Consider the following 16,256-nt stretch of genomic DNA (forward strand, 5'->3'; position numbering starts at 1 on the left):
CATGGACCATGGATCCACTGGGGCATGAACCCAGGACCTTCTGTGTGTAAAGCAGACATGCTAACCACTACACTATGGAACCACAACCACTCTAAGCTCTTTCTGAGCTGCTGTTGTATGATCCCTAGGGTTTTGGCTGCATCTTTATGGATTGAGATGTATTGTTACTATCTTCTAGCCAGTGGGAAAAAATAATGCATTTCTTTTTCCTTTTGACACAGGAGCCAGAGTTCACACATGTCACTCACATCTCATTTGCCAGAACTTAGTTACATAGCGACATCAAGCTGTAAGGGTCGCTGGGGAGGAGTCTCTGCTCTGGGTAGCCACGTGTCCAGCTAAAAGTCGGGGATTCTATTACTAAGGAGAAAAGGAAGAATGGGTATTGAGGATAATGGCATCACCATTTTTCTGTCACTTGTTTTGACCCTTCTCTACCATCCAGTTTGTCTTCACGTCTTAGCACATCCCATCCCTGATACCTTTCCCATAGGATCCTCTCCTTCCCCCCCTACTGATGCCATCATGAACAGGGCCCTTACAGCTTTATACCCAGTATCTCAGGAAAACCTATACTGATCCACTTACCTCCAGTCTCTCTTTCCAGCCTCCTTCTGTGATCATTCTAAAGTGTAAATCTGATCATCTGGCTCCGTTGTTTAGAAATTCTTCAGTGACTCCCTACTGTCCATAGTAGTGAGATTTTAAAAGCAGATTTCTAAATTCCTGAAATTACATGCAGATTTTGCAGATTTATGTGCATTTTTCTGAAGAGAGCTTTAGGTTCTCAAAGAGGTCTCTTATTCCCCCTCAAATTATAGGCTTTGGTCCAAATTCCCAACCTACGAGTAAGATATGTCTACTGACCTTCCTCTTAAATCTACTCTCTAGTCACTTCTTTCATGCACACTAAACTGAATTCATTCTGAAATTCTCTACATTGCCCAGACAGCCTGCCCTCGTTCACACTCCACATCTTTGTATCTGCCATTCTATCTAGCATGCCCTAGGAAGCTCCTACACCTCCTATGGCTTAGCTCAAAAACCACCTCCTTTGCGAGGTTTCCCTGACTCCATCTGGCCAAGTTCTTCTCCATGGCACTCTTTGGACCTCCATTACTCATCCTATAGCTAGTCGTTGTCAGTTTACATCTGTCTCCTCCACCGAACCATGAACTGTAGAGTCCAGGACTTCGGATAGTCCACAAATGTTTATTGAATAAATGTCATCCATGTCTCCACAAATGTAAGTCAGACTTACATTTCTAAAATGTAAGTCTGAACATCACTTCCTATGTTCCTATTTCCTTTAAGTCCAAACTTGTGTCTTTCTCTGTGGCCTCATCTTGCAACATTTCTTTTTTCTACTCCAGAACACTGAAGTTTTTTTAATACCAAAATCAGTGTTCTCTCTTGTCTAGCAGTTTTTTTCAAGCTTCTTCCCTTGCTCCTCTTTGCCTGGCTAATAATGCCTACTGATCAGGAATCTCTCCTGGGCACCCTCCCTACTCTCAGAATAGGCTGAGGGTCCCACTATATATCCCATAGCACCTTGTCCTTTCCCAGTCACAGCATGCGTCATACTGTTCTATAATGATTTGTCTTCCTCCACTTCTAAACTGTAAGTTCTGTGTCTACCTTGCTTATCACATCCCCAAACATAGTACTTAGAAGGGAGTGGGTACCTGATACATGTGAGTTAAATGAAGGTTAGAGGAATGAATCTCTCAATCATAAACCTGGTTTTCAATAGCTTTCCATTGCCTTTAGAACAAAGCCTTATCATAACTTTAGGGCATTTTGTGATCTGATCCCCATGTTTTTTCAGTCTCATCTCTTCCAAATCTACACTTTGATCTTAGCATCTAACTCAAACTCTATATGACAGTTTAATTCACATGAATGAAGGTTCCCAAATGCCTTAGCAGTACTGGTCTCTGTGCCTGGCACACTCTCACCTTGCCTCACCTCTTACTCCTTTTCCTTTTCTGGCTGACGTCCACTCATCTTTAAGTTTTCAGTTCAGATATCTCTTCTGCCAGGAAGCCTCCTTTGACTTCCTAAAATTAGCATTGGTGCCCTTTCTTGACTCCCCTGTAGTCTGAGCTTCCTTCTCACCATTCTATTTTCCCAAGTAGATTGTGAGATGAGTCTGAACTACGTCACTGTGATGACTCTCATGCAAAACCAATGCCTGCACATGAGCACTCCAGAAATATTTGTGAAATAAACTATGTTGCCTGACCTTACTCCTTACTGTTGGCACATGCCCTGTCTTCCAAAAGCAGATTGTATACTCCATGGAGGCAGTGGAGCTAATGATACCTCTGGGTCTCTCCCCAGGCCTAAGCTCAATACCTGTGCAGTAAGCCTGATATATGTTGCTTGGAGGCTATGCTGTCAGGCACTTGATAAATGTGTTAATCACTGGAGCCTTGGCTTAAGGTCCTGGAAAGCCTGGGTTTCAGGTCGTGGTAACCTTAGACACTGTTTTTATAGAGGAGGCCAAAGCTGATTTCTAAAACCCAGTGTTGAGAACAGTGTCAGGCAACTGGCTGCTTTCAACAGACATTTGTTGAATGAATTCTAGAGCCAAGGAACAGTGGGGCGGGGGTGGGGGGGGAGCAAATATTCCAGTGGTTGTAAGATCATGTGTTCACGTTCCAAATTCAAGACTGAAAATCTCATCTACAGCCATGCCACCCTGAACAAGCCCAATCCTGTCTGATCTCAGAAGCTAAGCAGGGTTGGGCCTCGTTAGGACTTGGATGGGAGACAACCTACGAAGACCAGGTGCTGTAGGCATAAAAAATTTAAAAAACTTTAAAAACTTTAAAAAAATAAGAGATTGTAAACTGACAAATTCCTTGGAATCTATGAGGTCAACCAAGGGTTGCCTTGCCTAGAAAAAAAAAAAAAAACATTGAAAATCTTGGAAAGCATGGAAAGTCTTTTTGATAATGATTCAATGGCTTCAGACTCTAGGAAAACCAGTTTGCCTTCTCTGGTGAAAAAAAAAAAATAGCTGAACACAAATGAGATTAAAAAAAAAAATGTGACCAAGTTAAAGTTGCTACCCTAATGTGAAATGCAGAAATAAACCCTAAATTGGCAACCACAATGGCAAATACGACTCACATTGCAAATTCCCAAGAACCAAGAGCAGAAAAATGCAAACACAAAGATTGAGGGGCAGCATTTTAATATAGTAACACGTGTGTAGTATGGCCCAGCATCACTGGAACACCCTGGGAACTGGTTAGAAATACAGAATCCCAGGCCCCCTTCCCTCCTCAGACCTACTGCATTCTAACAAGATCCCAGATGTGTATGCACATCCAAGTTTGAGAAGCACTGGGGGAGAACACTTATTAATGTAGGGTTTTGCTCTTAAAATGTGCTTTGAGGTCAAAATAAACCCGTTTAAAGCATTCCGGCTTATTATTTGCTCTATTCTCTCTACCTTTGAGCAACATCGACACATGCCATTGTCCTTCTCTGGGACTTTGAGCCTTTCTAATGAATCTCAATGGCGAATCTCTGTATGCAGTTTTCATGGATTAAAAGTGGATTCCAAAACTTCCATCACTGTGCCTTGCCCAACACCCCCAGGAGGTAGGCTGTATGCTAATTTCCGTTTTCAAACATGATGAAACTGGGGCCCAAAGAGGTTTGTGACTCACCCAAGGGGCAGCAAACAAAGTGGCATCTCAGTCAAAATGAAAACTCAAGCTTTTGTGTTTTCAACATGAGACTCACTGAACGTTTATGTCTTTCTTTTTTATATAAGATAATTTTGTGCATAAGAGACTTCAAGGAAGAACATATTTGTAGATACCCTGTGTAAATTACTGAGTATAAACCATGCACATGTGGGCCCTGGGATTAAGGGACTTAAAAAAAAAACAAAACTATCTAGTAGAAAGCGATGTTAGATGTTAGCCCGGGGGCGGGGGGGGGGGGCAGGGGAGGCGGGGCCCTGCCTCGCCTGGCTTCCATACTCTCGCTACAGTCCAGGCTGGAAGGTTCTGCAGTCTGAGGCCTCAGAAACCTCAGAGCCACATGGAGCTTATAGTTTGCTCACAAGGGCTATGAGTGGAGAAGAGTTGGGATTACCATGGATACGGCTATGGAGGAAATGTGGTAGCTTCTGGATGTCAATAACTCATCCTAAATACATGTGGTGTGCTTCATTGGATTGAATTTCCTGATTAATTCCAATTTCCCTGGAGAAAGCTGGAGCCACTCAATGACTCGGAAATGGTCGAGACTATAGATCTGGCAATGACGCCAATGTGCTTCTTCCTACCTTGTCTGAATTTAAGATTTCTCTGTCAACCCCAACTGAACAAACACCCCAAATGGAGTCCGTTCAGATCACCTGTGTATGTGGTGATTCTCCTAGGGCCTTCTAGAGAATGACAGCCACGATCGCTGCTTAAATCTCCCCCTATCCTATCAGACATGCATATTCAAGGGGACATAGTCATATATAATTGATAAAAAAACAAAAAGATGGTGCACTTTAAAATTCCATGTGAAAAGTATTGCTTTTCTAATGTGCTTCTGCCCGCCTGCTCACCAAGCAGATCTACAAAGGGTAGAATCATGAGGAATTTCAGGCTGAAGATGTTTGGGATTTTAGATGACACCAGTGCACCTTGCACCTTGCACCCTGCTCTGCAGCCCGCATTGTTTGGGGGCTTGGCCTAAGGCAAAACTATGAAGCATCCTAATGAGCAGAATTATACAACAGGAATGTATGTGCATATTTGACATAGCTTCTTCTCTTGAGGGATGGCCCTCTGGCTATGACCCACGCCCTCTCCAAGGGCGAGGGAGAAGTCCAGAGAAGAAGCCTTTGTTCCGGGCTGCCAGTTTTTCCACAGCCCCTATGGCCCCAGGGACCTGCCCTGCTCTGCGTGGGCCCGCAGAAGCCCTGCAATTTCCACATGGGCGGGTGATTTCAGAACGATGGACAAAGCTGTTCGGCCAGCCTACAGGGGAGAAAGAAAAGGAGAAACAAATTTTATCCTGTCTGCCTTCTGCCCCAGAGAGGAAGGGCGAGTTGGGAGTAGGGGGCATGCATGGGACATAGAAGTCTATTCCAAGCATCCAGAGTGGAGGAAATTCAAATGGTATGAGGATCATGAGAAATGGACCCCATCCATGGGAACAACATTCACTCCTGAGAAATTCGTGTCAATAGAAACAAAGACAAAGTGTCACTAGGGTTTTTAATACATTTTTTAAAACTAGAAAACAGAAAACATAAAAGAACTCTTTCATTATCACATTACACAGGCCTAAATGAAAGTTAGCATTTTGCTATGTCTGCCTCCAGTCTTTTCTCCTATGCCAATTTATTGTTGGTTTTTAGATAGAGCAATGATGTAAATCTACTTCTATTTTGAACTTACCATGGTATGCTGTAAGATTTTTCCCTGTTCATATGTAGTCATCGTGACACATAACTTTTCTTATTGGCTGTATAATATTCCATAATTTACTGAACTATTTCCCTCTCTCGGAGACTTTGTGGTTTCCAAGTCATCATCATAAATTTAGTGCCGAAAGCATTTTCCCATTTCTAATGATTGTCTAAGGACCAATGCTTAGCAGTGGGCTCACAGCACAGAAGGACATGCCTCCTTTGACCTCCTGGAACACGGTTTCCCTGTTGCTCATCACGCTGCTGCGGCAATGCAGGCAGCTGCTGCGACCACTGCCTGGAGAAGCTGCATTCGCAGGGGCTCTAGAGTGCAGGCGGCACTGGCCGTTCTCTCGGGGAGACAAGGGGAAAGGCCAGTGTGACGTGGTAGCCGCCGAGCCTTATGAGGGCAGCCACAGTCTCATGAGTGGGCTCAATCCTATATTCAGAATTCTGAAATCCAAACATCTCTAAAAACCACTCATTCAAAGGTAAAACCCAACCTGATGGTGTGAATATTTTTACATTTTGTTGCATAAATATTAGGGGTTTGATCTTTGGGGGGCACCCAAGACCCACCCCAGATTGTTTTCTATTCTACTGTATAGTGGGGGGGATTACTTCCTAAATGTGAAAAATCCACAGAAGCAGGTGGGAAGTGTTCGCATTCAGCTTAAACTGCAGTTTTTTCTCCATGTACCAGGATGGAATCCAGCTGCCATCAGAGCCCCTCCCCCCCACCCCAGTCCCTCAGTCTCTCCTGCTACACACACACACATAAATAACCATAATGCACAGCAAGAAGCCAAATGAGCCAGAAGAAGAAGTTCAAGCTCAGGAGAGAGGATAGCCAGGATGTGTGTGCGTGCGTGCGTGTGTGTGTGTGTGGCAGGGGGAGCAGAGGAAAGCCATGGAGTGTCAGCAGGACCCTGAAGGATGGCATACAGGCTTCACAAAACGTATGAAGTTCTTTCCCTGAAAAGCCTTCGCAACTGCCTGTACTTCCCTTTTACCACCCTTTTAAAGTGGTATTTGTGGGGTTATTTGATAAATCCCTGTCTCCACAAGGTCAGGCCCTGGATCCGGCCTGCTCCTGTGGCCCAGCGTGCATGTCCCAGCTCCTGGCCCTGTGCCTGCTCTTCAGTCCGCACTCAGTATGCACTGCTGTAAGAGGGAGTGGTGGCATTCGCCCGGGGCTCTTATACTTTGGATTCTTATAAGAACCTCGGATGGCTTTGTCTTGTATGTAAATGTAATTTATTTAGCGTAGACATTAAAGATAACTTTCTAAAAAAAAGCCAGATGGATGATCACAGAGAGGTACCGTATTAATTTTAATTTGATGAAGAAGCTGAGCAACCTAAATCCTAACAAGTATCTTCTTAGATTGGGCCCATCTGGAATAAAGAGAAGATTTAAAGCAGAAGAGTCTTGTAAAAGCCCCACAATGGAGGACCCTGGCTTTATTTAGGTCTGTCCCCCTGCACTCAAGATGTCATTGCTGTGCTTTGTCAACCTTGAAGCTCCATATAACCTCGAAGATAGTGTGATTACTGTTATTATGGAAAAGAGCCACAGGGTCAGTCCCAGAGGATCTTAGAACAGGGCCCATGTGGAGATGACAGCCTGCATCTGTGGGCCCCTCATCTGTAGGCATGGAGAGTGGGGGACCACTCTGGCTCAGGAAGTGCGGCCAGAAAGACCACCTGGGGAGGGTGTGTCCCTTAAATGCCTCTGCCAGAGTCCTGGGAACAAGCCTACTGCGTGGAGCTGCAATGGGAGCCAGGTGTGGCCAGCCGCTGCTGGGCAACACTGCAGGCCTAGAGACAAAGGGGGCTCGGGCAGCCCCCACATGCATGCACACGTGTCTTTGTGTGTGTATGTGCGCGCGCGTGCGTGTGTGTGTGGCGGGGTTCTCTTTCAATGCGACAAGAACCCATTATGTATCAGACAACGACAAAAAAGTCATAGTGTCTGCCTTTAGAACGCTTTCAACTTGATGGGTGTTTCAGAGGAGCTGCCAAAACGAAGCCCTTTAGAGGGCGAGCCTCTGGGGTCTGGGGCTCAGTTCTCACCACCTCCCTGTCCTCATCACTCTTGCAGGCCCCAGACGCTGGGCAGCCAGATTTCTTGAATTACTTTCTAAACCTAGGGAGCATGCCTTGCTGACTGTTCTGGAGGTTCTGCATTTATATCGACCACTAAATGCTGGTAGGATGAGAGAAACCAATTTCAGAGCATTAATTCTCTCAGGTTTCCCAAATAATCCCTGCATCCATTCTCTGCAGGAAAGGTGAACAGTAAAATGATATGGATTCTGCCCCTCAATGTAAAGCTCGAGGCATAGGGCTTGGTGCTGGGTAGGGGCCCAGTCAGCAGTCCCCACCTCTCATAGAAATTTCTCATCTAAGTCGGCCTTAGGAACTTTGGGTGTGAATCCTGAATTGACCCTGACCCGAGCAGGCAGCAAGTGACTGGGTGGCGGGGTCTAGAACCCCCTGTAGAGCTGCTGCCTGCACAGCCTGTACTCACTGGGCTTCTCTAACCCTCTCCACCTTCCGCTACGACAGGCTTGCCAAGCCATTTTTGGTTAGCTGTCCAGTTTGTCCCTTCCAGGCTTCGAGCCCTGCCCTGAACTGCAGGTAGCCTGGTCCTCAAACCCAGCCTGACTCTCCCCAGTGCAGTGCTTGACTGAGAGGGCTGTCTGAACCCACCTGGATTTCAGCACTTGCCTACATCAGGGTTTCTCAAGCATGGCACTACTGACATGTTGGGCCAGATCGTTTGTAATTCTTTGTTGTTCCTGTGCATTGTAGGATGTTTAGCAGCATTCCTGGCCTCTACCTACTAGATGCCAGGAACACCTCCTCCTGAATTGTGACAAATTCAGATCTCTCCAGACATTGCCAAAATCACCTCAGAATGAGAACTATGGGACTAAACCAGGTATGTAGACCGCTTGGCTCTGGCCTTTGGGGGCCAGTCTCCCTTTGACTGGCTCCCTTACCTAACTCCAGACCTTCATGCTCCCTATTCCCTCCAGACTCTGTCTGTAAATGCCAAGAACCCTACTTGTTAATATAGTAGTTGCTTCATTTCAGCTCTCACTGTTGACCTGTTCATAAAAATGACAGTTATCACCAACTGAGTGCCTCCTAGATGTCAGATACAGGCTATACAGACATTACTGTGTTTAGATAATGTCTATTACTGTCCCCATTTACAAATGAGCATACAGAGGCTCAGAGTGGTTAGGTGAATGGGCCTGGGCACACAGTCACTGAACCCCGTTTCAAACCCATGCGTGTTTAAAGTCTGTGCTTCTGACAGTCACCGGAGTTGTCATAAGTACCACACAGCCCTCCTGCCATAACTCTTCCTCCACCCCCTGCAAGCAGCCATTTAGCTCTCTCTTATCTGTGACAGATCTCCATAGGTATCCACAGATGCTCTCAGAATCACTGCCTGATTATCCCAGCTAACCAGGGACTTCCGAAGCTCATGCCCCTGTCCCACAGGAGTGCTCTTTCCTAAAAAGGCCCTGGGCCTGTTTCAGATTAAGGGGTTGCCTCCTTCTCCCTCAGGGCGACCCTGTAGGGAGCTCATTAACACAGATAGGAGGCTTTTATTTCCAGCAGCCCATGACTGTTCCCATATGCATTTCAAGAGGGTCTGTGCTCTCATTATCTCGGAAATAGCTTTGGGGTAGAGCTGGGGTTCACTGGACCCGAAGACCCTGGATTGGAGTGTCTGCTGCCTGGTGTGTGGTTTGAGGGACCTAGCAGCTTGAATCACTCACTGATGGAACAATCTTGGATAGTTCCCTCGTGGCCTCGTAAGAGGGGCCGTCCCTGGGAAGGGAGGAGACTCTCTTCCCCTCCCCACCCAGGCCTTTATCCCTTTTGAACCGTGGATGTTAAAAAAATACAGAGAAGTCTGTTTAAAGTATTATAGTGCCAACATTAAGGACAATGGAGTCAGACCTGATCTTGAATCCCTGCTTCGAGAATCAGCATCTTGTAACCTTATGATAGCTACATTAACTCTCTAGGCCTCTGTTTCCTTATCAATAAAAAACGTGGATCACAGTATCTGCCTGACCCAATTATTGGAGGATTAGTGAGGTAATGCATGGGAAGAGTTTAGCTCTTACTGCAATGATCAGTTATAGTTTCACATCTTGACAATTTACCTCTGAAGTTTAGAGGTTCATTTATTCAGCTATTTGATTCATTCTTCTAATACATGGCAGACACTCTACTAGGTGCAGAGGATTTGCTAGGGGACCAGAGACGTAGACTCTGCAGCGTGAAAACAGTGACAATGATGTAGCTGTGTGATCTTGGGTATGTCGCTTAACCACTCAGTGCCTCCGTTTCCTTGTGACCAAACGGGACCATTTACTGATGGTCCACGGTAAATGCTTAGTGTGCTACCTAGCACCGAGAAAGCACTCATTACATGTAAACTATTATTATAATTGTCATCATCATCGTCACCATCACCATCATCATTATCATCATTGCCATCACCTTAAAAGGATGTTTATTTAAAAACCATGTGTTTGGCATTGTAACTTTAGGAAGGTTAGCTTTATGAAATGGGTTACTCTGTAAAGTGGATCACTGTGAAGAAATAGACTTAATTTACATTTGATTCCTTCATCTAGCCTTTCAGGAGTCTCCATGGACAGCAGAGGTTCCCTGCCTTAAAGCTCACATGCTGTTATTGCAGTGACCAGATGAGGTTCAGGGCCAAGGCCAGGCATAGGCACAGTCCCTCACAATGGTGTGAAAGGTTAGAGTTTGGGGCTTCCCAGCTCCAAGACTCCAGGCATTCACCATGAATCATATAATTTAAATCCCACAAGTGTTACGAGGTCAGTTCTATTGCAATTGCTATATGGCTCCTTGAGTGCTGCCGGCTGGCAAGGAACGTCTCAGGGAGGGAAGTGAAACAACTACTCGTTAATTGCCTGGAAGTCTCACCTTGTCAGTCAGGCTGCTGTCGCAGGCCGGGTGGGCCAGAAGCAGCCGCACCATGTCAGCATTGCCATGGTGACAGGCCAGCATGAGGGCCGATGATCCATCATGGTCCTGCAGGTTGACATCTGCCTGGCAGCTCAGTAGCGCTTGAACCATGTCCTCCCTGTCATGACTGACTCCCAGCATCAGCGCAGTCTGGCCTCCCTGCACACAGAGCACAGAATGGGTGAAGCTATCACCTATGGGGAAGGACCTTTCTCTAGCCTGGGTGTGCTCAGGAATGACTTTTCCGGAAAATGCCCATTGACTTAAATTTCCTTCTGCCCTTGGTATGAGACACATCCTTCTCTGCCTGGCAAACTTCTACTCTTCTAAGACACTAGCTACATCTTCTCTAAAGCCTTCTACCAACTCCCAGGCACTGGATTCATAACACGGCACTTACCACTTAGCATCATATTAATCTCTTTCTTGTGGACTAAAATTTTTGATGGCAGGGACTAAGTCTCTGTATTTCCAGTGCTTAGCAACAAGCGCGCACTGATACGTGTCAAACGATGGAATGAATGACGGGCATGACTTCTTACTGCCTGTGCCAGCCTGACTTCTACCAGGAAGCCTCAGTCTTTTGGAATACCTCTGGTATTTTCAGTTTAATGACACTCAGAACCCTCTTGTCTCAACAAGAACTCTGCATGGTCCTATGGTCATTTCTGATCCATGCCCACTGACAAGTTATCACATCCCTGAGATATCAGTGGAGATGGCAATAGACTTCGAGAGTCTGCTGTTTCCTAGTGTGTGACCCTGGCCACCTCACTTGTCTTCCCTGAATCTTGGTTTTTCTTTTCTCAAAAATTAAAATAATAATGGTCTGTCCTATGTACCTCATAGGGCTTTTGTGGGAATCAACTGAGATAAAGAATATAAATATAATATTATACAGTGGTAATTTTTCTGATTATAATTTGACCATCATTTCTCATAGATGTTCCTGAATATACATAGTCCTCCCAAAGGACTCAATTATGTTTCCCCTATGGTTCACCTGGGTTCCAGGCAGGTCAGGCTTGTCCCTCTGACTAAACGTCAGGTTTTGTAAGGTGGTAGAAATGAGGCAAGGATTGTTTTCTCTTTTTTCAGATCCCCCGTGGTTCTGAGCACAGTGTCTTACAAGTAAAAAGTGTTAAGGACATGTTTGCTGATGTGTTTGCTGATTAAAGTGCCAGTCCATAGTCACAGATGGATTGTGTTTCCCTGCCCAGAACTCTAGGGCTTTGAGAAAGAGAGTTTGTAATTGGAAAAATCCTGGCTCTGCTGCTTATTACCTACATGAATCTAGACACGTTAACCTCTTGGTGACATTTCATGATCTGGTAAAAGGAGATTCATTAACAATATTACCTGCCTCATGGGGTTGTTGTGAGACCTGAGCACTAAGCAAATGTTAGATAAGTGTTAGCTATTATTAGTTGTTATGAAGGGTCGAGATAATTTATGACAAATGCTCAGTATGCAGGAATGCGTTATTAGGTGTCCTGGTTCTCTGTTTCTCTGGAACCCAGATAAATCTTTCCAGAGAAGGCTGTTTGTTTTTAGATTTGCTTATACTTAGCCCTAAGGTTGTCTACTGAACTAACCAGGCCATGAGGTTTCCATCCAAACCCCTCTCTCCAAGTGATATTAAAGCTGAATGACATGTGCAGATTGTCTTCATGTCTGCCCCTCTTGTCTGACTCAAAGCCTCTTCCTTCCTTACCTCCCTCCTGGTCCAGTTCAATAGAATCTAATTCAAAGATCGTTTACAGAACACTGCTATATGCCAACTGCTGCGCTGACCCTGAAGGGACAAGGAGAAATAAGTAGCTTAGCTCAGAACACTCTCAGCCTCCCGACTCACTCCTATTTAACATTGTACCTGCACCTCTCCTCATACAAAAAGCCACATGGGGAACTGAAGGGAGCAGCTGTGGCTATGGATTCTCATCACTCCTTTGGTGACCTAGAATGAGTCCCTTTACCCTCCTGGACCATCAATTTCTTCTCTGTAACAAAAGAGTGTTGGTTTTGTTTGTAAGTAAGCATCCTCTCTTACAAGAGGCCCAATTTAGGAAAAAAATAACATTTCTATGGGACACATTATTTTAAATGAAAATTTTATTGAGTTGTATGGAATAGGAGTTGTAGGAGGGTGAAATACTTTGAAAACCAGAAAGTGATCTACAAATTTCTGTTTCTTGCCACCAATAGGATTGCTATTAGATGAAGTGTGCAAAGTGACTTTACCACCAGGTTAGGCTACTGTCTGCAATCACTCTAGTGGGGTGAGGGGGAGTGAGGTTAAGATATCATTGGGAGACAATTTTCCATGTGTCTCTTGGCTTTCTGCACATCTTGTGAGTGAAGTGCTATCTGGCCTTTGTTCTAGACTATCTTTTTAAGGATGTTTATATAGTGAACAGCCTTGGAAGATAGAGATAGTGTGTTCCCTAGAACAGAGGGTAGACATGCTTACTGACCAGTATAAAAGATTCAAGTTCTTTTATACTGGTTCCTCTCTACAGGGTTCCTCTCTAGTAACACAACCCACTCTGTGCACAAATCTGACCCTCTCACACTGCCCTATAGAAATGAGGAATTGAGATTTGGGAAACTGGTATAAATACCGATGCTGTGGCTACTGCTACTACTGTGAGTAATTCACTGTTCTCTGTCTCTGGCACAGGAGTCTCATGTCATCTGCCAGCTTCCATGATACTATAGCATGCTAATTTGTTAGCTTTAAGGTAGAGTACAATCGCAGACCCTTCACAGTTCTTGATAGTTAGTCTACCATCTATGATCACTCTAGGGGGAGAAAAGTTGAATGCACTGTACCTGCTCTTGTATTGGTCAAAGATGGGTAAGTGGCCTTTCGAGGAGACCCTGTTGTTCCATAAGGAGACTTACTAGGTCAGGACTATACTCCTACTCTATATTCTCAAGTAGACAGGTCCAGAAGCTGAACAGAGACATCACAACTCCCTGAACCGCTTTGTAATTCATGATTAAGGTTCATCTTAATCATAAATCTAGAGCAGCCAACTTGCAAATCATGCTTCTAAAGTATCCAACTGGCAAATGCCTTCTCAAGGTGCTAACTATGGGAACATTTGGTTTGAGAAGTTGAGTGTAGGTGGAATTTGCCCAATTTCAGGCTGGGACGTAGGTTACAAGATCACTGACCTCTGTTCCAGCCTGTCTGGGTCTCAGGAGCCTTTGAGGAAACAAATGGACAGACACCATTTGGAGGCCTCAGACTTTTTTGGGTTAAAAACTCTACTTAGATCTGCATGGAATTTCTTACCTCACTGGCATAATAAAACTGGGAGGTTCTCGCATTTATTAAAGAGGAAGTCAGGTTCACACCTCATACCTGGGTAGCTTGGATGTTCACATCTCCTTCTTTTAAGAGCTTCCAGACGACGGCCATGTCTTCATCAGTCTCCGCAGAAGCCAAGGGAGTGATCATCACGGCGGTATATCCAGCTTTGTTCTGATGGTCCACATTGCAGACGCCTGCAAGAAGAGCAATAAACTCTGGAATAACTCTCAAGAGGCCAGAAGCAAGACTTCTTTAGCCTGGTCAACAGGATACTACCTGCTGGTTAAAATGGAATAGAGCAATCCTTTCCCCAGGGTGGAATCAATGTTTTACATTTTTAGCAGCCTTTAAAACGGGTTACTTTTCTTCACAAGTTTTTTGAGGACACCCAGCAAGAAGGTCCACAGCAGAGTCGGAGATGGCCAAGGGGGGCAACGACCATGACTTTGTCTCCAAAAGCAGAGAACAAGACATTATTCTTATTTTACAGATGAGAACACTGAAGGTCAGTGAAGCTACATAAACTGCCCAAGTGAACGGGAGTGGCACCAGGGCTCAGGTCTGTCTGGCCCTAGAGCCCATCACTTCCGCAGCCACACATTGCCCACAGCTGTGCATTTTAGGTTTCACTCTATGTCTGTGTGAAACTCTTAAGCTGATGGCTGCGGTTGTAGGTTTTTTCCAAGGGCTTGGTGATATGCTGTGTGATATATGAGGGGGCATGAAAAACACCACAGGATAAACATAGGAAATCTTCTCAGAAAACCATCTTGAAAAACAGAGAGGGAAAAACTCCATACCATATTACGTTAAAACAATGAAGAAGATACATTTAGCAATAGAATGAGAAAACGCATATTTTAAAGATGAAGTATTAAATTTGAATTCAAAAGAAATTTCTGTTTTGTAGTCCTGGAAATGTGCATTCATATCCCTCTCCACCAACAGAGACAGTAGGAGATCATTGACCTGTTATCTGTTTGTGTAAATGACCCCACCTTTAAGGGGAAAACCAAATCTTCCCTGTACCATTCCTTATCCAAAAAGCCTATAGTTCTCTTTTGGACAATAGTAAAACTATCTCAGGACATCAAATCTCCTGATTTGTATTTCCTCTGTAAGATGGGGATAATAACAGAACCCGCTTCATAGGGTTATTGTGAAATTTAATAAGTTTATGTATTAGAAGTACTTAGAACAGCACCTAGCACATAATAAACACTCAGTAAGTGTTGTTATTATTGTTTTTATCCAGAATGGTATTCATCATTCATACCCTTGCTACTTGCTCATGAATATTTAGGTATTTATTGTAACAAATCTGGTTTAGAAAAAAAATGCCGGTTCTACCTACAAGTACTGTGCAAGGGAAAAAAAGCCCATTTGTTTGACATCCCCTCCACCCCTAAACACTTTTTCAGAAATATGACATAGTGAAACGAGGATGCTAGTGGACATGGAAGATCAGCAGTTTCTTTCCTGAAGCCCCTCTAACCACTGCCATAACCAGCTGGGCTGCGAAAGCTGAAAACTAACTCCATGCGTGGCCTTATAACTCTGTCTTGATAAAGATGGGAACATTCACATTGCCTTATTAATCACTTTTTAATTTTTACTCCATGACTATTTAATGAGGTGTAAACAAGCCTCAGGTTACAGTTCCCTCTCCTCTCTTAGAAACTTGACTTGTAGCTTAGTAGAGTGAGGACTGACTCCTCCCCAGGTGCTTGGAAAAGGAGCTGAAGGCCTTCCTCAGGGCTGTCACAGCGGACACTTCAGAGCAGCCAGCCACCAGGGAGCAAGCCAACTCTCCCTGGAGGAGAGGGGAAAGGCTCTTGACTCAGCACACTTGGACTCAGCAAGCTTCCTCCTCTGCAGTGGCAGCCAGCAAAATAAAAGACAGATCACGAAGAACTAAGCTGGTGGAGATGCACCCGTTGGCTCTGTTCTCAATAATGACTAGTCACTTCTGTGCAACGCATTGTAGACTGTAATGTGCTTTCTGGATGCTTCACAAGTGCCTGAGAAGGGAGCCCAGGTTTGAGAGTGTGACAGATCTGTCATCCTCAACATCTTTTCTACATTGAGGAAAAGTAATGGCACTTTCAGCCCTTTCCCCCTTTGTACTTTATGCTTTGGCTATTTAGCTATTTCAGTGTGTAAAAGGGAAAAGCTTCCAAACCACTTTAGGGCTAATGGGTATTGACTAGATTCTCAGTCAACATCAGCAGAAATTTATAAAAACCAAGTCTTAGGTTGTCCATTCTCCAACCTGGCCGGACCCACCTGGAGAACTATTAGCAGGCTTCACGTCTGTGAGCTACGTAAAAACAAGAGCTCTATGCCACCAATCTTTGGATTCTTCGTGCACATTGTAGGTGTTCCCAAAGTCTCACAGTGCCCCTAAGCCTAGTTTGGGGTATTACAAAAAGCCCAGATCATAGTTGGAATTCCGGCTTAGCTATTTACTGGCTCT

At 44.7% G+C, this 16,256-nt stretch overlaps 1 protein-coding gene across 3 annotated transcripts in view; it reads right to left on the reverse strand.

The window, feature by feature from the left end:
* Positions 1-3,984: 3,984 nt before the first annotated feature.
* The window catches only part of KANK4 (KN motif and ankyrin repeat domains 4), a 67,645-nt gene continuing 55,373 nt past the window's right edge, over positions 3,985-16,256 (reverse strand). For all 3 annotated transcript variants that reach the window (XM_016140377.2, XM_016140375.2, XM_016140376.2), the window contains exons 8-10: positions 13,832-13,974; positions 10,420-10,620; positions 3,985-4,997 (exon numbers count right to left, since the gene is read on the reverse strand). In XM_016140377.2, coding sequence (XP_015995863.2) covers positions 4,893-4,997; positions 10,420-10,620; positions 13,832-13,974 — 449 coding nt within the window. In that variant the 3' untranslated portion in view covers positions 3,985-4,892. The remainder of the gene's footprint in view (positions 4,998-10,419; positions 10,621-13,831; positions 13,975-16,256) is intronic.

Source organism: Rousettus aegyptiacus, unplaced genomic scaffold (genome assembly GCF_014176215.1).
Source record: "Rousettus aegyptiacus isolate mRouAeg1 unplaced genomic scaffold, mRouAeg1.p scaffold_m13_p_1, whole genome shotgun sequence".
NCBI classification, from domain to species: Eukaryota; Metazoa; Chordata; class Mammalia; order Chiroptera; family Pteropodidae; genus Rousettus; species Rousettus aegyptiacus.